The sequence below is a fragment of the Oncorhynchus kisutch genome, linkage group LG30 (assembly GCF_002021735.2).
Source record: "Oncorhynchus kisutch isolate 150728-3 linkage group LG30, Okis_V2, whole genome shotgun sequence".
In the NCBI taxonomy this organism is placed as follows: domain Eukaryota; kingdom Metazoa; phylum Chordata; class Actinopteri; order Salmoniformes; family Salmonidae; genus Oncorhynchus; species Oncorhynchus kisutch.
The window spans coordinates 17,680,889-17,705,525 of record NC_034203.2 but is presented as its reverse complement, the minus strand read 5'-3'; the positions used below and the strand labels follow the sequence as shown (position 1 = coordinate 17,705,525).

The 24,637-nt window shown below is 46.2% G+C and overlaps 1 protein-coding gene across 18 annotated transcripts in view; it reads right to left on the bottom strand.

Annotated features, from left to right (window-relative positions):
• Nucleotides 1–24,637, bottom strand: part of LOC109874612 (disco-interacting protein 2 homolog C) — a 250,244-nt gene that overhangs the window by 10,125 nt on the left and 215,482 nt on the right. For 14 of the 18 annotated variants that reach the window (XM_031809778.1, XM_031809772.1, XM_031809775.1 and 11 more), the window contains 16 exons: nucleotides 22,069–22,183; nucleotides 21,201–21,340; nucleotides 19,777–19,913; nucleotides 19,257–19,465; nucleotides 18,147–18,261; nucleotides 16,067–16,268; nucleotides 15,395–15,504; nucleotides 7,151–7,231; nucleotides 6,819–6,942; nucleotides 6,164–6,285; nucleotides 5,808–5,919; nucleotides 5,497–5,606; nucleotides 4,004–4,134; nucleotides 2,583–2,751; nucleotides 2,215–2,385; nucleotides 570–599 (listed from right to left, as the gene is read on the bottom strand). In XM_031809778.1, the coding sequence (XP_031665638.1) occupies nucleotides 570–599; nucleotides 2,215–2,385; nucleotides 2,583–2,751; nucleotides 4,004–4,134; nucleotides 5,497–5,606; nucleotides 5,808–5,919; nucleotides 6,164–6,285; nucleotides 6,819–6,942; nucleotides 7,151–7,231; nucleotides 15,395–15,504; nucleotides 16,067–16,268; nucleotides 18,147–18,261; nucleotides 19,257–19,465; nucleotides 19,777–19,913; nucleotides 21,201–21,340; nucleotides 22,069–22,183 (2,078 nt within the window). The remainder of the gene's footprint in view (nucleotides 1–569; nucleotides 600–2,214; nucleotides 2,386–2,582; nucleotides 2,752–4,003; nucleotides 4,135–5,496; nucleotides 5,607–5,807; nucleotides 5,920–6,163; nucleotides 6,286–6,818; nucleotides 6,943–7,150; nucleotides 7,232–15,394; nucleotides 15,505–16,066; nucleotides 16,269–18,146; nucleotides 18,262–19,256; nucleotides 19,466–19,776; nucleotides 19,914–21,200; nucleotides 21,341–22,068; nucleotides 22,184–24,637) is intronic. The other 4 variants (XM_031809777.1, XM_031809790.1, XM_031809789.1 and 1 more) reach the window with 2 other exon arrangements.

The following is a 24,637-nucleotide window of genomic DNA, read 5'->3' as shown; positions in this document are numbered from 1 at the left end:
CAGTACTGCAGGGATTTCATTTTAACAAGCTGACTTTTTCTAAGTGCTGAGCGCTTTGCTAAGAGGGGTCTCATATGGCACCTTTAGACAGTAGAACATATTGCTGCTACACAAACAAAACAGTATGTGTGCACATGTCCCAAATAGCACCCTTTCCTCTAGATGGTGCACTACTTTTGACCACAGGCCATAGGGCCCTGGTCAAAAAGAGGTGTGCTATATAGGGAACAGGGTGCCATTCGTAACTCAGCCTATAACAGCTCACCAGAGTGGCAACGGTTGCCTTTCCCTGTTAAGTCAAATATGGCCCCAATATCACCATATATCCCTTAAATGACATCACTGTAACTGACCTTTGAATCACACATCCTGTCCACCTAGAAAGCTACTGAGAAGCTTTGAGAATGGCTGTGCCTGTGACTCAATATACTGCTATACCTGTTCTCTACCCTGTCCCCCCCACCCCCACCCCTTCCTATCCTAACCCGTCCCCTGCCCCGCCCTCCCTTCCCCTGCCTGCTCACAACACCTGATGAAGAGGGTGATTAGCGAACGTGAAAATCCCCTACCTGGTCAGCAAGCTTCCCCAGCCTGTGAGGCTATAGCAGCAGCAGGAGGAGAGTGAGGAGGAGGTAGGAAGGAGAAATAAGGGGGAGGAGGGAGGAAGAAGGGGGCGAAGACAAAACGAAGTATAAGATGTGGGTGGGGTTATGCAAAACAACAGAGGGGGGGAAAAAAAACAAAAATGTCAACTATAGAAATGGGAAACAAATAAAACAGAAGCAGCCTTAAACTAAATAAGAAGTTATGTTCTAGGCTTATTAATGTTAGCCAATAGATCAATGTTAGCACATGTTGGGACATTTATACATGATCAGTTACATTTACACCATTTCATTGATAGTATTGATCAGGGATTGATCAGGGATGGGCAACTTCGATAGGGCTGGGGGGCCACGTACCCACATCCATACCCACAAATACATACCCACACATCCAGTCAGAGGTGGCCCTAGCCTTCTGGGGGCTCTAAGTGAAATTGTGTTACGTATACTCAAGTTAAGAAGAGTAGAATGCAGTAAGTCAGAGGTAATCGCTTATTTACAATAGAGTTTAAGAGGGAAGAATCTATACATGTCAAATAAGGGTGTTAAATACAACATTTTCAACAGGCTTCTCGATTGGGCTTTTGGTCGATCCTTCAGATTTGATTGATTGATGGAACAGCGAAGTGCACCTGAAACTGGTGTATTCTGATCTCTATCTCATTAACATTTGAATAGCAAAGCTTACAATTTGATATCATTTGAATAATAAAGCTTGCAAATAATAGTTGAATCATGTAAAAGAATGAGCCCAAAATTAAAGCATGAAGTAGCAACATGTGTAAATGCTTATGGACAGCTGAGCTCCAGAGACATAGTGTGCATCTGAAAAGGCACCCTATTCCCTATATAGTGCACTACTTTTGACCAGGGCAAACAGTCGTGCATTATTGAGGGAATAGGGTGCCATTTGAGACGTACACATAGCTCAGTGTATGTCTGGTAATAGTTTTTGTCGTTGGTGAGAAGCAGAGGGCAGAGAGAGTGAGATGTGTAGAGGACATCTATGCATGTTGGCTTCTCCTCCTGGGAGCTGTAAACCCTGTCAGGAATATTACTGTAGGCCCCATAGGCTGGCCCTGGGGAAACTGTGGCTTCCCATGTTAAGTCACAAATGCAGATTAATGACTATAGGCCATTCAATTAAATCAGATTCATCTCCCTCACCCCAAAAAAACAAGCAAACTGCAAGGCAACTAGAGAGTTCACAAAGTCTCTAAATAAAACAAAACACAACGAACTTCCAAGACTTGAGGAAAAGGCTTTGCAAACGACACTGGAGGCAGAGAGAATGACAAGAAACAGTCGCACGCCTTTCAACAAACACAAGACAATAGAGCCACAAACACACATTGGCTAACATGTATCAAAGAGCCCGTTGTCTACTATGGTGGAAACATTGGTAATAGGATCCATTACATGTTGGATGCATTGACACCACCAGCGTGCTGGGGTTGTCCTTCTCATTCAGTCTCTCAGTCCCACTGGTGACAGAGAGAGACAGCACCCAAAGATACTGAACTTAGTAAGAGCACATTTGATAAAACGTTGAGGGACAGAGCACATGTGGTTTGCGGACCAGAGGAGAGGAGGAAGGTACTGACTGTACCTGCAGACAGACGGCCAGGTTGACTCTGCAGCCGAACGAGGTGCTGACTGCTCGGGGGTGGAGGCCCAGGTCTTTGAAGAGCTTGGAGAAGGACTGAGTCAGAGCTATCCTGGGTCTCTCCTCCGCCACCACCACACACGTCCTGACCCGCGACAGGTCCAGGCCCCGAGACTGACGGAGAAACCAGAACTAACTGGATCAAATCAGAACTAACCAGGCTGGATGAGTCTGGACTGATGGACAATCCACGTATCAGTCAATCAATCAGTGTTTTTACATCAGCAGTTGTCAAAGTGTTTTACTCTCAGGTCATCACATTGTAATAAAACATTATCTTTGTTGTGGTGATTTGGCGGGTAGATACCTACCTTGAGGGATTCGGTCTGCAGGCCCAGGCCCTTGGTGCAAAGCTCCATGACGCTGTAGGAGCAGAAGGTGTCCCTGACCTTGTACTGACTGACAGCTAGCAGCCACAGAGCAGGGTTCACCTCCAACTCCGAAGGCGGGATCAGGATCGACTGGTGGCCGGAGTACACACTAGAAACAGGAGACACAGAGTGAGTACACACAGGACACTAAATAGGTAGTACACACTAGACACAGAAGACACAGAGTGAGTACACACAGGACACTAACTAGGTAGTACACACTACAAACAGGAGACACAGAGTGAGTACACACAGGACACTAACTAGGTAGTACACACTACAAACAGGAGACAGAGTGAGTACACACATGACACTAACTAGGTAGTACACACTAGAAACAGGAGACACAGAGTGAGTACACACAGGACACTAAGTAGTACACACTAGAAACAGGAGACACAGTGAGTACACACAGGACACTAACTAGGTAGTACACAGGACACTAACTAGGTAGTACACACTAGAAACAGGAGACACAGAGTGAGTACACACAGGACACTAACTAAGTAGTACACACTAGAAACATGTACCATACAGTAAGTGCGTAGCCTGAGAGCACACAAACTTAAAGACTTCATACACTTCACACCTGGGACCATGAGTGTACTAACAGCCAACTACATTATATATTCAGTGGCTCCATTTATAATCCAGACCAATGCCATTTCATCAAGGCCAATGCAACCTCTAATAGTACAGCTAACTAGTAGCTAGTGAATTATACACTGAATAACAAGTCAGGGCTAGTTTGCGTAGGCATCAATCAGAAACACAGGCGGCAAATAAAACAGCTTTGTTCTTTAGCAAGGTCCTGGTGTTGAGACAGCACCCCACTGAGGATATTTCCATCTGAAGATTTGCCAAGTTGAGTGGTGCCATGTCAGAGAGTGCTTCCAACGGGGAGGCGATTAAAGAAAGCCCAGCGGACAGCGGAGCAGAATGGCGTCATCGTCACAAGGAGGCGGGTGGGAGGCTAAACACAGCAGAATAATGCATGCGCTGCATTTGGCCCCCTGCTTAGTCTCCCCCCCCCGGGCCTCTGACAGGCCTGTAATGTCCTGACAAGGCCCCAGCATGGCACAGGTCTAACTGGTCTGCCTGAAGAAGACAGGCTTCCTGACATCTGTAGGCACTGAGAGATGGTGCATTCCGATGAGGACGTCACTCACTGTGTGTGAGGGTCTGAGTGAGGGGCAAGGGTGAACATAGCATGGCTTCTTCAGAACAGAGGTCCAGGAGTAGCTGTGTGTGTGTGTGTGTGTGTGTGTGTGTGTGTAGTGTGGACGCAGCAGAGCTAGATGTGTGTGATGTGATTGGTGGGCAGTGACGAGGCTAGAAGGGTCCATCTCTCTCTGTTTCACCTGCAAAGGCACCAGAGGACGAAGCCCAGGCCACAGTAGGGGTCCAGACAGATAGCCACCTCACGAGAGGGGTACAGCTCACACTGCAGCTTGATAGAACGGCAGAAGGCACTGGTGGCAGTATGAGACATCTACACGGGAGGGATGATAAGAACAAACGCATACAGATTAGTAATTTAGTTAACACTCTACTTGGCTATAGCCTGGTCCCAGATCTGTTTGTGCTCTTGCCAACTCCATTACAAAATATGACAACAGGTGACAAGGAGTTGGCATGGTGGCACAAACTGAAGGGCACTCAAGCGACATCACAAAACCAACAAATACAGTCTATCATTTTTACCAGGGTGGCCCTTTATTAAACAATATACACATGACGTACATGTACCCCAGTCATTCTTTCAGAACCTTATCAATGTACAGTACGGTATTCAAGCCCAAGGCTTTGTTTTGAGTTTCAATGGAACTGCATCAGAATTAGGAAACGCACTGCAAAAAACAATTCAAGTAAATATTCTCATGAGCTGCTAGTAAGAGTACCACTCCTGAATCCTTAACTAATGAATAAATTAAATCGTAGAACAATGACTCAACGCGGCTGAATATATAGTGGGATAACGCTTTCACAACTTGGTGCGTCTCCCCTCCGGTAGATAGAAGCTGTTATTGTCCCATTGAAAAACACTAGTTCCACTCCAGCCTGAGAGGTTGTTAAAGTGGCACGCAATCCTATCCGTGTCACAAATGACACACTATTCTCTATACAGTGCTGTACATTTGACAAGGGGATATAAGGCTCTTTCCAAAAGTAGCGCACTAAGTAGGGAATAGGGCGCCATTTGGGACACAGCAGTAGGAGGAGACATGTTCTCACATGAAATCCAAATTCAGGGTTTTGTCATGTTAATCAGTGTACAGCATGAGAGACATCATTATTTGACATGGCTGAACAGCCAGAGTGCATCTTGTTTTAGTAAACTACAGAAAAGAGCCCCACACACCACAACAATTCTCCCCCACCACCACCACCACCTCAATCGACCCTATTCCTCTATGCGTTTTCAGCTAAACGGAGAACAGAATAGACAATCGCCTCTAGGTGAAGGGAGAAAATCCACAGCCTCGTCCACTGAGGAACTGATAGCAAACTTACAAGTTGCTATTTCACTGGATTTCCTACTGAGCTTCGTCGGTCAGACAAAGGTTTCTACATGGCCAGATGAACTGTGAACAAGGCGTGTCCTAGTACAGCGTTGGATCTGTGGCGACAGGGAGAACAGGCCTTCTGGGTGAGCACCGTACTGTGACAGATTCAGCAGTCATCCACAGCAGAGGGGGGCTGGGATCAATAACTGCTTTCATGTTGTTGAAATGTCACCACTATCTTTTCACTCAGACGATCACTTCATACAGCTTGTTTCTGTTTCACTTTATACGCTTCTCGAGATATCAGCCTCCCTGATAGGAGAAACACATTGTGGTTAGAGGTTTACCTTCACTCCTGCTAGCATCCCTGTGGTGGACACACTGAAGTCCAGGTAGGCCAGTGTGTCTGGGTTGGAGGGCTTGTACAACAATGGAGGTTTCTTCTTTGGCAGATCGTCTAGAGGACAGAGAGACAAAGGACAAGACCACTGTTATCACAAATACATTCTTAAGTAGAGGATACATTACATTGTCATTAGTCTCGATTGGTCGTAAGATCTCTGCGTCGGTCTCTTGTAAAGAAGTCCAGATCCTCGGGCTAAAGTGGGTAATGTCTGACTGAGGTGACTGGTGCAGCGTGGGTAATGGAGTCTCTTACCTGTGTCCAGGACAGGAGGCCAGGACCTGACGTCCACTGCTGCTGAGGCCTCCTTCGACCTCAGCAGTTTACAGATCACCGCTGTGGTCATCATACACGCCGAGCGGCTCACCTGGGGCCACACGCACACGTTGAGACAAGCAAATACAAGTTTGGATACACACAAGTTCATACACGCACGCGCAAACGCACTGTAAAATGCTCCAGAAAGACGAGGCCTACTCTGTCGCCTTCGAGGATCCAGCTCCCTTTAACGTGACCTCTTATGCATCATCTTGGTCTACATTTTCTCTAATGAAGGGTCAGTTGTGATGCGATGACGACTTGATACAGAGGACGTCAACCGAAGCACTTACCTCCACGATCATCTTCACTGTGGGCAGAGTGGTGGCTATGTTCTGGGGGTGCGGAGGTCGCACAGTGATTGGCACGCAGCCCGCATACAGGCACCCGTAGAACGCTGCGATCAGGTCAATCCCTGCATGAAGGACACAGAGAGAGAGAGAGTGGATATTAGTTCTGGTCCGTCAGTCCATGAGTCCCTGTGCCAAATCGGAACCATCCTCCCGACCGACAGAAAGACACTGCACCCTCAGGACAAGGTGTCGTATTGAGCAGGCTGTCCAAGAGACAGTTAATTGAATGGCTCTCTCAGGCAATCTCCCTTGTCAGGATTTGGATTTTGTCCTGCTTGACTGAGCCTTTTCATTATGGACCTATGGTTCACTTGAACGCTTGGATTTCTCTGGCTCCCAAATACTAACGGAGTTCCAAATTAGAATTGTACCTTTTAAATCACCCAGGGCCTTCTCTGTGTGTACCCTTAAAGATCAGCACACTCTTGTGGGAAGTGCTATTCTATCAGAGAGATGTGGCTCAGGCCCTGGCTTGGAAGCACAGAGAGATTCTAGATTGATGAATGAAAAACTGACAACACATGACTGCTGGTGATAAACCCAGTTAGAGACGTGTGATCTGTGTGTCAGCCCGAGTCCCAGGCAGCAGCCGTACCAGGGGGGTAGACGAGCGCAACGTGATCCCCGTCCTGCAGGTGTCCTCGCTCCGCCAGCATGGTGGCAATCTTCTCTGCTCTCTTATGCAATTGGACACATGTCAGAGAGCTGGCTATCGTCCCCTGTGGTCACACACACGAAGACACAGGCACACACACATGAGAGAGATCAGATGCGAGAGAGACAAAAAGAAAGAGGGAGAGAAAAAGAGAGCGAGAGACAGAGAGAGCAAGAAAATTATGATTTACAGTTTCAATAGGTCTTTGATAGGGCTACTTCAAATAAAATCCTCATGGGTCTCAATACAGCCTTTAGCCAGGTCTCACTCACCCTGCAGTTGAGAAGTGTGTAAAGCACATGGTCCGGAGTGGTCTGGGCCCTCCATTGTAACACTTCAGAGAGGAAGAGGAACTAAAATATACAAAAGAAGGGAAAATTAAATAAGCCTCTGGCTGGATCACACACTCCGAGAGGAGAGGAGCCATTCTGCCTCAGTGTTCAACTCAGACAGGAAGTGTGTGTCACAAAAGGCACCCTATTCTCTATGTAGAGTGCACTACTTTTGACCAGGGAATGCATAGGGTTCTGGTCAAAAGAAGTGCCCTATATAGGGAATAGGGTGCCATTTCAGACATCGCCTAGGAGAGAAAGGTACAGTAATTAAATCCCTGAGTACCATTGGCTAAAACTTGTCTGCCATAATCACAAAATCTGTTAGCCTATTGAGGAGAAGCTGTTACATTTGATGAATTTAGCAGATGCTCTTATCCACAGCAACTACAGTTAGTGAATTCATCTTAAGATCGCTAGGTAGGACAACCACATATCACAGTAAGTATATTTTTCCTCAATAAAGTATCTACACAAAAGTATGTTGACACCCCTTCAAATGAATGGAATCGGCTATTTCAGCCTCGCAGATTGCTGACAGGTGTATAAAATCGAACACACAACCATGCAATCTCCATAGACAAACATTGACAGTAGAATAGCCTTACTGAAGAGGTCAGTCATTTTCAACGTGGCAACCGTCATAGGATGCCACTTTTCCAACAAGTCAATTCGTAAACTTTCTGCCCTGCTAGAGCTGCCCAGGTCAACTGTAAGGGCTGTTATTGTGAAGTGGAAATGTCTTGGAGCAACAGAGCTCAGCCACGAAGTGGTATGCCACACAACCTCACAGAATGGGACCGCCGAGTGCTGGCGCGTAAAAAACGTCTGTCCTTGGTTGCAACACTCACTACATAGTTCCAAACTGCCTCTGGAAGCCACATCAGCACAAGAACTGTTCGTCAGGAGCTTCATGAAATAGGTTTCCATGGCAGAGCAGATGCACACAAACCTAAGATCACCACGCGCAATGTCAAGTGTCAGCTGGAGTGATGTAAAGCTCAAAACATGTTCTCTGGAGTGATGAATCACGCTTCACCATCTGGCAGTCCGACAGACGAATCTGGGTTTGGCGGTTGCCAGGAGAACGCTACCTACCCCAATGCATAGTGCCAACTCTAAAGTTTGGTGGAGGAGGAATAATAGTCTGGGGCAGTTTTTCATTGTTTAGGCCCCTCAGTTCCAGTGAAGGGAAACTTTAATTCTGTAGCATACAATGACATTCTACACCATTCTGTGCTTCAACTTCGTGGCAACAGTTTGGGGAAGGCCCTTTTTAGCATGACAATGCCCCCGTGCACAAAGCGAGGTCCATACAGAAATGGTTTGTCGAGATCGGTGTGGAAGAACTTGACAGGCCTGCACATAGCCCTGACCTCAAACCCATCATACACCTTTGGGATGAATTGCAACGCCGACCACGAGCCAGGACTAATCGCCCAACATCAAAAGCCCGACCTCACTAATACTCTCGTGGCTGAATGGAAGCAAGTCCCCGCAGCAATGTTCCAACATCTAGTGGAATGCCTTCCCAGAAGAGTGGAGGCTGTTTTCGCAACAAGAAGGGGGACCAACTCCATATAAATGCCCATGTTTTGGAATGAGATGTTCGACAAGCAGGTGTCCACAAACTTTTGGTCATGTAGCGTATCAGCAAAGTCAGAGCTTCATATTAGAAGGTGACACGCTGAGTTCTTACACATATCATTCTTTTAGCACAATGACCTGCTCTCATAACATTTCAAAATGCTGAAGGCACTGGTTCAGTTGCTGAGAGAGACAGAGAGGGAGAGAGACAGAGAGGGAGAGAGACACAGAGGGAGAGAGACACAGAGGGAGAGAGACACAGAGGGAGAGAGACACAGAGGGAGAGAGACACAGAGGGAGAGAGACACAGAGGGAGAGAGACACAGAGGGAGAGAGACACAGAGGGAGAGAGACACAGAGGGAGAGAGACACAGAGGGAGAGAGACACAGAGGGAGAGAGACACAGAGGGAGAGAGACACAGAGGGAGAGAGACACAGAGGGAGAGAGACACAGAGGGAGAGAGACACAGAGGGAGAGAGACACAGAGGGAGAGAGACACAGAGGGAGAGAGACAGAGGGAGAGAGACAGAGGGAGAGAGACAGAGGGAGAGAGACAGAGAGGGAGGGAGAGAGAGAGAGGGAGAGAGACAGAGGGAGAGAGACAGAGGGAGAGAGACAGAGGGAGAGAGACAGAGGGAGAGAGACAGAGGGAGAGAGACAGAGGGAGAGAGAGACAGAGGGAGAGAGAGACAGAGAGGGAGAGAGAGAGAGACAGAGAGGGAGAGAGAGAGAGAGATGAGCTCCATATCGGTGGCGCAGATAGAAAGAGTGAAAAATAAGAGAATGGGCCAAGCATGTCTCAGTTTATGAATATTTCAAGGTTTCATCCGTGGGGGCAGTGGAGGAGTAAATAGTGGAGTGTGATTCATGCTTTTTGCAGTTTGGTTCTGTCATAGGAGCAGAGCACAAAAGTCTTCAGGCTCTTATAGTGATGAATTAGAGATTCAGTATGCACCGTTTTAATCCACCGGGTCCAACTGCTACAGATAGTAAATCATGTTCTCTGTGATCTTCTACGCTGCTCTGACAACTAGATGTGTCCCAAAATGGCACCCTATTACCAGATCCCTCTGGTCAAAAGTAATACACTAATTAGGGAATAGAGTGCCATTTAGGATTTACACCATGAACTACTTCCTTGCTCTGGACACCCCAGGAAAATCCACCCACCACCAACCGTCACTTTAGCCTGTCTAGTTTTAGAAAAATGCTGTGAAAATGACAGCTGCTGAAAGTGCTTAGTTTTACACTGGGGCTCTTGTCATTAAGTACAGATGTTGTCCTGTTAAAACAGTCATTTGATATTTCCTGTCTAATTCCATAGGAAGGCCTGTTTCCAACAGACACACAGAACAGACTATTTCCCTGTGAACCCTCGCCTGTTTCCCAAATGCGCCCCCCCCCATCCCCCCATCCCCTGTCTAGTGCACTGCTTTTGACCAGGGCCCATGGGGGTTTGTTCAAAAGTATTACACTGCATAGGGTGCCATTATGACAAATCCCAAGTGAGGGGCTGCCTAAAACTAAGTGGCTCCCGCCCTCCCTCTCTCTGCACTCAAACAAACAATAAGACAGGAACTTAGTCGACTCTGCCAAAGCCGCTACAACATTGGCAAAATATGAACACCGTTTCCTGATGAAAACATCACTAAGGCACTTGCCATAAGCCCAGTGGATAATTCAGTAAAACCAATATATTCTGTTTCTGTTCACAGGAAACCGTCCCACTACTGTAGATTAGGCTAGAACAGTGGGATTGAGAGAGGCCCAGGTTGTGTCCCAAAATGCACCGTATTCCCTATTTAGTGCATCGCTTTTGATCAGAGCCCTATGGGCCCATGGTCAAAAGTACTGCACTACATAGGGAATAGAGTTCCATTTGGGATGCATCCCCAATATTGTCAGAGCTGTGGCAGCCAGGAGAGACAGGCAGATATGAATGGCAGAGGACTGTATTGAACGCTGAAGGCCCACCCCCTCCTCTGAGACTCCCCCAGAGTGCTCTAGTTAAGCCTGAGCCTGCCTGGTCAGTACAGAGCAGCACAAAGAGCCAATTGTCTTTAATCAGCCCAGCCAGTCAGTGTCGGTCTGTGACTCAGACTCCAGGGCTGTGGATTAGAATCAGCACAGAGAAGAAAGAGCTTTATCTGTTTAAGCGTCTGTGATTCCAGAGCTTGTGTAGAAGAGATTTATCTGAAAAGTATCAGCTGTCATTATCAAAGTGGATATCAGTCTTTACTGTTATGTGACCAACTAGGTGGTACATTTCAGCAATATGAAGTTGAACACAACTATTCGTTATGCTGGAAAGAAGGAACAAAACATGCTAGAGCAGCAACCATTCCCTGACGCAAATTCGCAAAATAGACATGGCCAGACTATCGAGCACAGGTTTAAAATCACAACATTGAATATTAAGGAAATCGAGCTACGAAATAAGAAAAAGCCATTCACACAGAGGACCTGATTTCCAGATGAATGAGAATGCAGACAGCCAGACCATATTGGTGCATTAAGGTGATAATGAGGGAAGCAGAGCAGCAGTGATTATTATGGTCTGGTTGGCATGCTGAACAGAACAAAGGAGCAGAGGAAGAGATACAGACTGATGGTTGCTAGGGGGATTAGAGCAAATGGAAAAGAGCATGAAGTCTGAGTCAGAGGATTCCAAACCACACCACAAACAATATCTGCCTTCCAAATGGCACCCTATCCCCCTCAATAGTTCACCACTTTTAACTAGAGTCTTATCAGCCCTGGTCAAACGTAGTGCACTATATAGGGAATGGGGTGCCATTTGAAATGCACTCAATATGTCCCGTCTTCCAAAGGGAAAGTAAAACAGAAGAAATGTGAGTGTTGTGTTGTTGCTGTCGTCTGCCTTGTCACTTTACATTAGAGGTCGTACTGCCCAAGCGACTGCCTAACGGGGTGATTGATGAGATTTTTCAGCATGAGAGAAAGGGGAAATCAATTCTGTCTCCGCTACGGTACGGCTATGCTCACCATTGCTCAGTGCCACCAGCCAGGCACCTCACATTCCTTTATTAATAATTACTTTCCAAACCTCTGCCACTGGAAAGGGAAAATAAAGTGCCATCAAATCGAGAATCAGTCAAATCACATACATCTCTGTATTGACAGGGGCTTCGTCGCAAATAGCACCCTATTTCCTATGTAGGGCACTACTTTTGATCAGAGCCCTATGGGCCCTGTTCAAAAAGTAGTGCACTGTCGGGAATAGGATGCCATTTGCCAGGGTCGTCCTAAAGCCCTGAGGGAAATGTACTGTTTGATATTTCAAGGCAAATCTAATCAAATCAAACTAACCAAGACTACAATCCTTCCCCAACACGCAGTATACCAACCAGTATGCCGCTATCCACTACCCAGATATGAAGTAAGGGCTTAGAGAAGCCAACATTACATCACAGTCTGTGTTTGACTGGTTTAAGCTTCCTACTTCATAGAAAGAAAATGTTGATGGATAGTTCCAACACTCAGTGGAAACAGAAAGGAAGCAATGGATACAGGGAGACCAGAGGCCTAGTGTCAGTACCTAGAGCTATGGATACAGGGAGACCAGAGGCCTAGTGTCAGTACCTAGAGCTATGGATACAGGGAGACCAGAGGTCTTGTGTCAGTACCTAGAGCTATGGATACAGGGAGACCAGAGGCCTAGTGTCAGAACCTAGAGCTATGGATACAGGGAGACCAGAGGCCTAGTGTCAGTACCTAGAGCTATGGATACAGGGAGACCAGAGGCCTAGTGTCAGTACCTAGAGCTATGATACAGGGAGACCAGAGGTCTTGTGTCAGTACCTAGAGCTATGGATACAGGGAGACCAGAGGCCTAGTGTTAGAACCTAGAACTATGGATACAGGGAGACCAGAGGTCTTGTGTCAGTACCTAGAGCTATGGATACAGGGAGACCAGAGGCCTAGTGTCAGTACCTAGAGCTATGGATACAGGGAGACCAGAGGCCTAGTGTCAGTACCTAGAGCTATGGATACAGGGAGACCAGAGGTCTTGTGTCAGTACCTAGAGCTATGGATACAGGGAGACCAGAGGCCTAGTGTCAGAACCTAGAGCTATGGATACAGGGAGACCAGAGGCCTAGTGTCAGTACCTAGAGCTATGGATACAGGGAGACCAGAGGCCTAGTGTCAGTACCTAGAGCTATGATACAGGGAGACCAGAGGTCTTGTGTCAGTACCTAGAGCTATGGATACAGGGAGACCAGAGGCCTAGTGTCAGTACCTAGAGCTATGATACAGGGAGACCAGAGGTCTTGTGTCAGTACCTAGAGCTATGATACAGGGAGACCAGAGGCCTAGTGTCAGTACCTAGAGCTATGGATACAGGGAGACCAGAGGTCTTGTGTCAGTACCTAGAGCTATAATACAGGGAGACCAGAGGTCTTGTGTCAGTACCTAGAGCTATGGATACAGGGAGACCAGAGGCCTAGTGTCAGTACCTAGAGCTATGGATACAGGGAGACCAGAGGCCTAGTGTCAGTACCAAGAGCTATGGATACAGGGAGACCAGAGGCCTAGTGTCAGTACCTAGAGCTATGATACAGGGAGACCAGAGGTCTTGTGTCAGTACCTAGAGCTATGGATACAGGGAGACCAGAGGCCTAGTGTCAGTACCTAGAGCTATGATACAGGGAGACCAGAGGCCTAATGTCAGTACCTAGAGCTATGATACAGGGAGACCAGAGGCCTAGTGTCAGTACCTAGAGCTATGATACAGGGAGACCAGAGGTCTTGTGTCAGTACCTAGAGCTATGGATACAGGGAGACCAGAGGCCTAGTGTCAGTACCTAGAGCTATGATACAGGGAGACCAGAGGTCTTGTGTCAGTACCTAGAGCTATGGATACAGGGAGACCAGAGGCCTAGTGTCAGTACCTAGAGCTATGGATACAGGGAGACCAGAGGCCTAGTGTCAGTACCTAGAGCTATGGATACAGGGAGACCAGAGGCCTAGTGTCAGTACCTAGAGCTATGATACAGGGAGATTACAAGCATTTCGCTACACTCGCATTAACATCTGCTAACCATGTGTATGTGACAAATAAAATTTGATTTGATTTGATACAGGGAGACCAGAGGTCTTGTGTCAGTACCTAGAGCTATGGATACAGGGAGACCAGAGGCCTAGTGTCAGTACCTAGAGCTATGGATACAGGGAGACCAGAGGCCTAGTGTCAGTACCTAGAGCTATGATACAGGGAGACCAGAGGCCTAGTGTCAGTACCTAGAGCTATGATACAGGGAGACCAGAGGCCTAGTGTCAGTACCTAGAGCTATGGATACAGGGAGACCAGAGGCCTAGTGTCAGTACCTAGAGCTATGGATACAGGGAGACCAGAGGCCTAGTGTCAGTACCTAGAGCTATGGATACAGGGAGACCAGAGGCCTAGTGTCAGTACCTAGAGCTATGATACAGGGAGACCAGAGGCCTAGTGTCAGTACCTAGAGCTATGGATACAGGGAGACCAGAGGCCTAGTGTCAGTACCTAGAGCTATGGATACAGGGAGACCAGAGGTCTTGTGTCAGTACCTAGAGCTATGATACAGGGAGACCAGAGGCCTAGTGTCAGTACCTAGAGCTATGATACAGGGAGACCAGAGGCCTAGTGTCAGCATCTAGAGCTATGCTGGGGTAGGCACTCTGCACTCTACAGTCCCATCCATCTACTTCAGTCTATTGCAAACACACCGCACTGGTCCCAATGGATCACTAATCCCTATATTAGTGCACTACTTTTAACCAGGGCCAACAGGGAATACAAAGGGAACTACATAAGGAAAATTCCATTTGGGACGCAGTTCACAGTACAGTTACACAGCCTATTATTAGGTATCTCAGAGACAGAGAGCCTCTTAGACATCTGTCTATGAAATGGAAAATACCATTGAGAAATGTCTTTAGTACTGTGCATACTAAATATCCTAATGTTGCCTGTCTCAACAATCCTTTTAAACGCTTTGTTCCATATTAGTTCTGTAACAACATCAGTCTACCGATCCCAGGACATTTGTAGCCTTGACACTTGAGTCAAAAATCAGAGTAACAATACATCCTACTGGACCACGGGGCGGTGGTATTTGTTGCTGTGTTGTGCAAGGCATGAGAGCAGAAATGTATATGGTCTGATCCATCCATATAAACACTTAGATATCATGAAAGGAGGAATAGAATACTATACAACAGATGTTGGATAAATCATTCAGATGATTTTGGGAGACTATAGATGAACAACAGCTGAACTACAGTACAACTATAGTGTTTACATATGAGGGGATCAAATTATAGTCAATGGTCAACTTAAACATGGAGAGTGTGCCAATATTCAACTGATTCATATGACGTCCCAAATGGCATCCTATTCTCTATATAGTGCACTACTTTTGACCAGGGCCCATAGGGGTCTGGTCAAAAGTAGGGCACCATGTATGGAGTAGGGTGGCATTTGGGACACAGATGAATATTCAGCTGGAAGCCCACAGTCCATGGTTTAATGAGCGTGCTAATGTAGATGGTGTTGATGAAAACCAAGCCCTCAGAGAGCAGCACAGCACACACACCTTCCTTGCCTGATCATTGTCTTCCATCTGGCCCAGGTCCCTGCCGCTAGCCTGGGCAATCCTCTTCCCCGACACCAGGTTCCCCACCATCACAGAGGCAGGCCCGATCTCTGTGGACAGAGGGATAAAGGTGAGACAACACACATACAGAGAGACACACTGATACAAACATGTGGAATCTATATCCCTGGCTGTGATCTACAGTGATATATACTAGCTCACATTGTGTGTGCAGTGAACTCCCCCTAATTCCCAGAGATTTACAGAGACCGGGTGGGCTGAGATTGACCTTGTGTTCAGAGGCGAAGGCCACCGAATGGATGGGCCAATTGACTGGATGGATTCTACTCTGACAGATTGCCTTTCAGACAGAAACCTGTGTTGTAAATTAACATCTATCTAGGGGCAACGCAGTACTATAACTAATGGAGAGAGGTGACAGTTTGGGATGTGTTGGATCAGATGGGACATGTTACAAGGCCAGACTACAAAACACACCCTGTACAGTCCTGAATAGTTCTACATCTCATCCAACAGAATCAAGAAATATGAAGATGAATTAAATGGCTGTAGATATCTCTATCACCATGTAAACTAATGATTTCTATGACACAAATTAACTATCAACCCCCCAGGCAGACCCACTCAGGATGGTGTAATATAGTGTCTGACCCGGTTGTTTCTGCCGGGGCTTGGGCAGATTGGTGACACAGGTATGGGGACACATGAGGACGTTGCAGGGGTGCAGGGAGCCCTCCAGGAACAGCTGCTTGCTCTCTGACAGGTGGATTCCCCCCAGAGGGGTTTTAGGAAGCGTGTTGGAGGGGACCAGGGCCAGGCAATACACCCCCACCTGGTGGATCCCATCGATGGCCTATATGGGGAGGGAAGGAGACAGGGATTAGGGTGATGTGTGCCTCAAAAGGACTGCACTATTATATTGTATATGACAATTAGATATGCTTACAGTAGTAAAGACAGGTCATATTGCCTGTATGTGGAGGAACACGGTGCCAGTGTTTGACATGTGAGGTATGGATGGCTAAGGAGCAAATCACAAACTTCCTATTAAGTCAAATTCTCCTTTTGTCTCCATGCGTGAACTAAGTGAACATTTGACTTAGGTGGAATATGGCTACAGTCGTAAAGACGATAGAGACACCAAGGCCATGTGTAATCGGATCAAGAGGAAGAGAACATGTTATCTCATTTGTTTTGACTGCAATCACACAGCTGGAAACAGCTTTAATAGTGAAACCACAGTCTCTTTAGTTATTAACCGCCATCGATAAGAAACATTACTGTGCAGCCGTATTCATTGATCTGGCCAAGGCTTTCGACTCTGTCAATCACCATATCCTCATCGGCAGACTCGACAGCCTTGGTTTCTCAAATGATTGCCTCGCCTGGTTCACCAACTACTTCTCTGATAGAGTTCAGTGTGTCAAATCGGAGGGTCTGCTGTCCGGACCTCTGGCAGTCTCTATGGGGGTGCCACAGGGTTCAATTCTTGGACCGACTCTCTTCTCTGTATACATCAATGAGGTCGCTCTTGCTGCTGGTGAGTCCCTGATCCACCTCTACGCAGACGACACCATTCTGTATACTTCCGGCCCTTCTTTGGACACTGTGTTAACAACCCTCCAGGCAAGCTTCAATGCCATACAACTCTCCTTCCGTGGCCTCCAATTGCTCTTAAATACAAGTAAAACTAAATGCATGCTCTTCAACCGATCGCTACCTGCACCTACCCGCCTGTCCAACATCACTACTCTGGACGGCTCTGACTTAGAATACGTGGACAACTACAAATACTTAGGTGTCTGGTTAGACTGTAAACTCTCCTTCCAGACCCATATCAAACATCTCCAATCCAAAGTTAAATCTAGAATTGGCTTCCTATTTCGCAACAAAGCATCCTTCACGAGACCTGTACGCTCTCGTTGGCTGGCCCTCGCTTCATACTCGTCGCCAAACCCACTGGCTCCATGTCATCTACAAGACCCTGCTAGGTAAAGTCCCCCCTTATCTCAGCTCGCTGGTCACCATAGCATCTCCCACCTGTAGCACACGCTCCAGCAGGTATATCTCTCTAGTCACCCCCAAAACCAATTCTTTCTTTGGCCGCCTCTCCTTCCAGTTCTCTGCTGCCAATGACTGGAACGAACTACAAAAATCTCTGAAACTGGAAACACTTATCTCCCTCACTAGCTTTAAGCACCAACTGTCAGAGCAGCTCACAGATTACTGCACCTGTACATAGCCCACCTATAATTTAGCCCAAACAACTACCTCTTTCCCAACTGTATTTAATTTTAATTTATTTATTTATTTTGCTCCTTTGCACCCCATTATTTTTTATTTCTACTTTGCACATTCTTCCATTGCAAAACTACCATTCCAGTATTTTACTTGCTATATTGTATTTACTTTGCCATCATGGCCTTTTTTGCCTTTACCTCCCTTCTCACCTCACATTGTATATAGACTTGTTTATACTGCATTATTGACTGTATGTTTGTTTTTACTCCATGTGTAACTCTGTGTCGTTTTATCTGTCGAACTGCTTTGCTTTATCTTGGCCAGGTCGCAATTGTAAATGAGAACTTGTTCTCAACTTGCCTACCTGGTTAAATAAAGGTAAAATAAATAAATAAAATAAAAAATGGACAGGAGCCCAGAGACCTGGGTTATTACAGTACAGGGCTCAGTCTACTGGTGTGTGTGTGTGTGTGTGTGTGTATATATACACCTGCAGCACTCTGCTCATCCACTGAAAGCTGTCCTCCTCTGTAGAGTCAGGTCTCTGCTCTGCCACCACCACGATCCTCTCATCATGTAACACAGAGATGGAGAACACTGCTATCCTGGAGAACAGAGAGATGGGAGACCAACCATAGAATTACATACAGAATGAAACAAACACCGTTAGCACACTGCTATCCTGGAGAACAGAGAGATGGGAGACCAACCATAGAATTACATACAGAACGAGACCAACACTGTTAGCACACTGCTATCCTGGAGAACAGAGAGATGGGAGACCAACCATAGAATTACATACAGAATGAGACCAACACCGTTAGCACACTGCTATCCTGGAGAACAGAGAAACAGAGAGAGGCAGGAGACCAATACTGTTAACACACAGTTAGCATTAGCACACAGCTATCCTGTAGCATAGAGAAACAGGAGACCAATACTGTTACCACACAGTTAGCATTAGCACACAGCTATCCTGTAGCATAGAGAAACAGGAGACCAATACTGTTGCCACACAGTTAGCATTAGCACACAGCTATCCTGTAGCATAGAGAAACAGGAGACCAATACTGTTACCACACAGTTAGCATTAGCACACAGCTATCCTGTAGCATAGAGAAACAGGAGACCAATACTGTTAACACACAGTTAGCATTAGCACACAGCTATCCTGTAGCATAGAGAAACAGGAGACCAATACTGTTAACACACAGTTAGCATTAGCACACAGCTATCCTGTAGCATAGAGAAACAGGAGACCAATACTGTTGACACACAGTTAGCATTAGCACACAGCTATCCTGTAGCATAGAGAAACAGGAGACCAATACTGTTACCACACTGTTAGAATTAGCACACAGCTATCCTGTAGCATAGAGAAACAGGAGACCAATACTGTTACCAACACTGCATAAGCACAAACAGTCAATCAGCTATGATCACCATCATTTCTTATTTAAGTAGTGTCACAAGCTTTTCCAGTCCACAGGACTTGACCAAGAAATAGAGCCTTTCAAATAGGGCCCAGAGGTTTTCCTGGTATGGTCACACATGAAGAAAAACTCCTGTCCCTATCCACAACTGATAGATGAACAGCTACCTCCCCCTGTAGACAAACTTCATGGGCTCCACAGCCAGGGCTGTAGCCACGATGTCGTCAGCGTTGTGCCTCCTTCCCCCCACCACCATGAGGCCGTCCATCTTGCCAGCGATGAAGCACAGTCCCCCAGGACCCACGAAGCCCAGCAAGCCTGTCCTGGTGAAGGGGTACTCACTGATGAGAGCCCCAACACTGTTCATGGGGAACACCTAGAGTACAGACATACACATTAGTTTACCACTCTCCTAACAACCTGCAATACACAGAAAGTGATTAAAATTAGCCCAATGGATAAATAAAACAAATGAATGAATGAATGAAGGCATCACATAAGGGTGCAATTCCATTAAATGACTCTCTCGCCACTAATGGATTATATAGAGCACTTGAGGAATGTGGAAGGGTTTTTAAGAACTATTGAACAGCAGCAGTTGTTAGAGCCAATCCCCAGGCATCCTAACCGTCCCTAGCCAGGACCCAGGGGTAGCTCAGCCCACAACACCATGCTGTTAGGCCTTACCTCAAAGGTGTTCTTGGTCATGCCTGAGAGACCGTAGTACGACGTCCCCGTGGCAATAGAACCCACACACAGCTCCCCGATCTCATCTGTTTTGCATAACTGCGGAACCCCATCTGGTTTCACTACACACATGAGAGCTGCAAGAAATCAAAAAGAGGAGAGTGGAGGGGAAAGAAAGAGGGAGAGAGTTTTTTTTTTTGTAAACAGCAGTGCGCGCGAGAGAGGAGTTTAGAGCAGTGAAGCCAGGCCCAGCTACCTCAATGATCCCCATCAAGCCAAGTGCACTTCATTATATAGCCACTGCATTACTCTGCAGCACATAGGGTGCACTCCTCTGGTCTGTGTCCCAAATGGCACCATATTCCCTATTTAGTGCACTACTTTTGACCAGTACCTGTAGGGCTCTGGTAGAAAGTAGTGCACTATACAAGGAACTGGATGCCATTTGGGACACATCCCTTGTGTTCAATAAAAAGGTGTTGCGTCCTCAGGACCACAACACACTTCCAGGAAACCCCTAACAGAGAGCAGGTGAGGAAATGAGGTTAGGGTGCTGGAAGGAGACAGGTTAAGGGGTAGGGAGGTGGTAGGGAGGCCCGCGGCCCTGGGTCATGGCTGCAGGGCCTCTGTGTGGGTGGAAAGGTTCTTTATGATCTCTGTATCAGGCAGCCAGGCACTCATCTTGGCACCACATGCTGGGGAGGTCAGGGCCCTCAGGAATCTAGAAACCCACCACACAACCCCCTCTCTTCTTCTTCGGTCTTTCTGCGTCCCAAACACCTTATAAAATTCCCATAGTGCTCTGGTCAAACGTAGGGCACTATGTATGGTATAGGGTGACATTTGAGTTACCCTCTCCAACCCTCCCACTGAGCCAAATCACAAAAACACACTCCTTAGGTTGAACTCTCCGTTGAGGAATGTTTTTTTATTTACACTTTTTATATTTTCATTTCAGGGTCAATATAACTTCTTTATGCGTGTTGGTCAGTTATGAGGCATCGTCGTGAGTAATGCCAGGATTTTACATGGAAAACAAGATTCCATTTGATGGAAACTCTATCATATGACGTTATCTGGATAATGAACAACTTCTGCTTCATCTAAAAATATGGATATCAAAACAATCTTTTTTTGGATAATTGTGTGTGTGTCTGGTAAATTCAATGAATCTCTGAACATTCTGTTTGCTATGCTGCTTTCTATCCTTGCTAGGGGCATAAAGCAGACATAAAGCTGTGTTTGTAGTAGGGTTACACAATCTCCAGTAACCTTGCCAAAATTCCCAGCTTTTCCAGAGACACCAGTTGCAGGTTACCAGACTTCCTTCTTATTCCATTCTGATGCCGGGAATCTTCCAACCAGGATTTCTGGAAACCTGGGAATATTGGGAAAGTAACCGGTATTGCAACCCTAGTGTTTACCTCCTGGCATGACAGTGCCGACATCCTGCAAGGTGAGAACAGACAGCTTCTCCTCAGAGTCCACCCGGATGACCCCGTGACTCAGACCCTGCATGGACAGTACTCCTCTCCCCGGGGGCTGGTTACTGTCGTCTGTCGGCCTATTAACAAGAAGATTACTTTATTGTCCATTTGCTTCATGACTAACAAAATAAATGGGTCTTCTGCATATCCCATTCATCCTGGTAGACATACACGGAGAGGTTGAGGTCAGAACCGGGGTCAACCACAGTGTAGCGCCCCTATCAACAAGCTCCAAAATACACATCCCCAAATCAAAACCTGCATCTCATTTAAAAATCTGCCAATTAGACGGCTAGGGATGGGGCTACTCCCTTAGTGGAAGCGGGTGCTCGACGCCCCCGGGGAAACGGAGGGCCATAAAACACCAGGACAACGCCATCATGGGGGTGCTTTCATTAATGGTGCTGTGTGTGTGTGTGTGTGTTTGTGTGTGTGTGTGGGCAACAGGGTAGAAATGGGAATTGGGTTTTATTGGCAGGCTGTTGATTAGATTTGCGAGTTTGAAGCTGTGTCCTGGAAATGAAATGACGTAATTGCCACAGTATCCTTAATGTCAAGATGTAATTTATAAGTGATGCATGTGGCGCACACAGTAAGCTTTTTATAGTGTCATAATCAAGGGCAGGGAGTTAACTTTTTTTCCTGTAATTTGAGATTTAATTAAACTTGCCCTCATTACTGTAAGCAGGGGCTATTTGAAGTTGAGCTACAATAGATGGGTGGCAGCTATAACTGCCATAACCCACAGGACAGTTAACTTAAGAGTTTTGTATAAAAGTTCATAGTAATGAGTGTTTGTGTGTACCTCCTGATGGCTACAGTGAGGGCCTCTGGGGAGCTGGCACAGGGACAGATAACCTCCGGCTTCAGCCCCTTACTCTGGAAGACATTGAGGAATGCATCACACGACGAGACGGACCCTGAGAGAGAGACAGCGAGAGCGCAAAAGACAAAGAGGGATAAGAGAGAGGAAGATGGATAAGAGATAGGAAGATGGACAAGAGAGAGGTGTACCTTAACAGTCAATGTGCAAGAACAAAATCAGACATCCTAGTGATACTACATACAAACGTGTTGAAAGACTACCTCATTCCCATTCAAGTTGGCAAGTGCTGTTTTTGAGTAGGTTGGAAGCAATAGATTTGGCTCCTGGGCAAAGGGAGGAAAACACCAATACATTATACCAATCTAAGATGTCAGCATTGTTTGATTCTGTGGATAACCGTTACAGCAGGTTAGTTGCTGTGGCAGTTGATTTTCTCCCAGCTTACACTGCTTGTCTGCCCCACACCATAACCCTGTCAGGCTGAGCTCAGCAAGCATACCGTTAATCACCAAATGATGTAACCGGATTGTACTGCCCTCCGTTACCAGACCTCACTGCCTCTAAACCATTCTCACTCATTTGTTCCTTTCAATGATATTCTCTAGAGTCACATTTATAAGGCTAGCATTGGAAGTGAACCACATCATTCAATCGTTATTGTCGCCATAGGTCCCACTAGCTATAGTAACGTAGCTGTGGTAGTATATGTTTTTACAGCATCAGTGGTAACTTACTGTAGTTGTTCCATGACCGCTGCTTGGTCAATTATATATTGGCTACAGTATACTTCACTAGGCCATTAAATGCATTTCCCTAAAGTTATAAGATGACTTAGCCTAGATGACAAAGAGACATTCTATGAGCCCCGCATCATGAACATAGGCTGCCACAGAATAGGTTACAGTACAAAGTATTAGAGATCCTATAGTTTTCTACAATATTTGACCATATCTAGAATTAAAGTTTCATTGACCACAGATTTTGTTTTGTCATGTTGCTAGGATGCCGATGTCCACTAGTGAATTATAGGATCTGTATGGAACAAGTTATTGGATTCATAGAAGACTGTCCTGGGTGGTGTCTAGTTCAAGTTAGACCTACTGGATGGTGGAACTCTAGGCTTCTACTCTGACCTGTTGTCAACAGGTGCCATGACTCATGCACAACACAAACTCTGAGCAGTGATGTTTCTGTGGTGTGAGTGAGTGAGGACATTTCACCAAAGAAATATAGACATTGTCATCCTATAAGAAACATGGTATAGAGGAGATGGACCCACTGGTTGCCCTTGAGGTTACAGAGAGCTGGTAGTCCCATCCACCAAACTACCAGGTGTGAAACAGGGAAGAGACCCAGGGAGTATGCTAATTTGGTATAAAGCAGACCTAACCCACTATTCAATTAATAAAAACAGGCACATTTGGAAATAAATAAGGAAATAATCTCAACAGAGAACATTTCCATCCTGTGTGCTACCTGTATCCCCCCACTAAAATCACCATACTTTAATTTAGACAGCTTCTCCATCCTAGAGGGGGAGATCAATCATTTCCAGACCCAGGAACATGTACTCGTCTGGGTCTGTACATAATCAAATGGTAGGCTTCGAGGGGACTCCTACGGTAGGTACACCTACAGCTCATCTCTTGGCAGCAGTACTGTAGACGACTATCACCAACCCCAACACAGTCTCTCAGAGCATTCAGTCAGCCCACTGACACCCCTCAGATCACTTCAAAATCATAGCGTTCTTCACTAGGGGTCGCGACCCCATGTGGGTTCTCCTGATTGGAAAATGAGTTTGTGAGAGAAAGTATGTAGACACCCCTTCAAATGAGTGGATTCGGCTATTTTAGCCAGACCCGTTGCTGACCGGTGTAGAAAATCAAGCACACAGCCATGCCATCTCCATAGACAAACATTGGCTGTATAATAACCTTACAGTGCATTCGGAAAGTATTCAGACCCCTTGACCTTTTCTACATTTTGTTACGTTACAGCCTTGTTCTAAAATTGATTAAAAAATAAATCTCATCAATCTACACACAGTACCCCTTAATGACAAAGCGAAACAGTTTTTATTTTATTTACATAAGTATTCAGACCCTTTGCTATGAGACTCAAAATTGAGCCCAGGTGCATCCTGTTTCCATTGATCATCCTTGAGATATTCCTACAACTTGTTTGGAGTCCGCTTGTGGTAAATTCAATTCATCGGACATGATTTGGAAAGGCACACACCTGTCTTTAAAGGTCCCACAGTTGACAGTGCATGGCAGAGCAAAAAAATCAAGCCATGAGGTCAAAGGAATTGTCCGTAGAGCTCCGAGACAGGATTCTGTCGAGGCACAGATCTGGGGAAGGGTAGCACCCTGGTCTTCTTCAACAAAGCAATACTCAATCATGAGACATCAAAGCCAGACAAATGGCATACTATTAAGAAGTGCTACAGATGGATGGAAAGTAAACAATTAGCCAACAACAAATTTCACTGCAGTTGTGTAAACTTGGCAGTAGAAAGCCTAAACAGCAGGCGCTGGAACAGAAC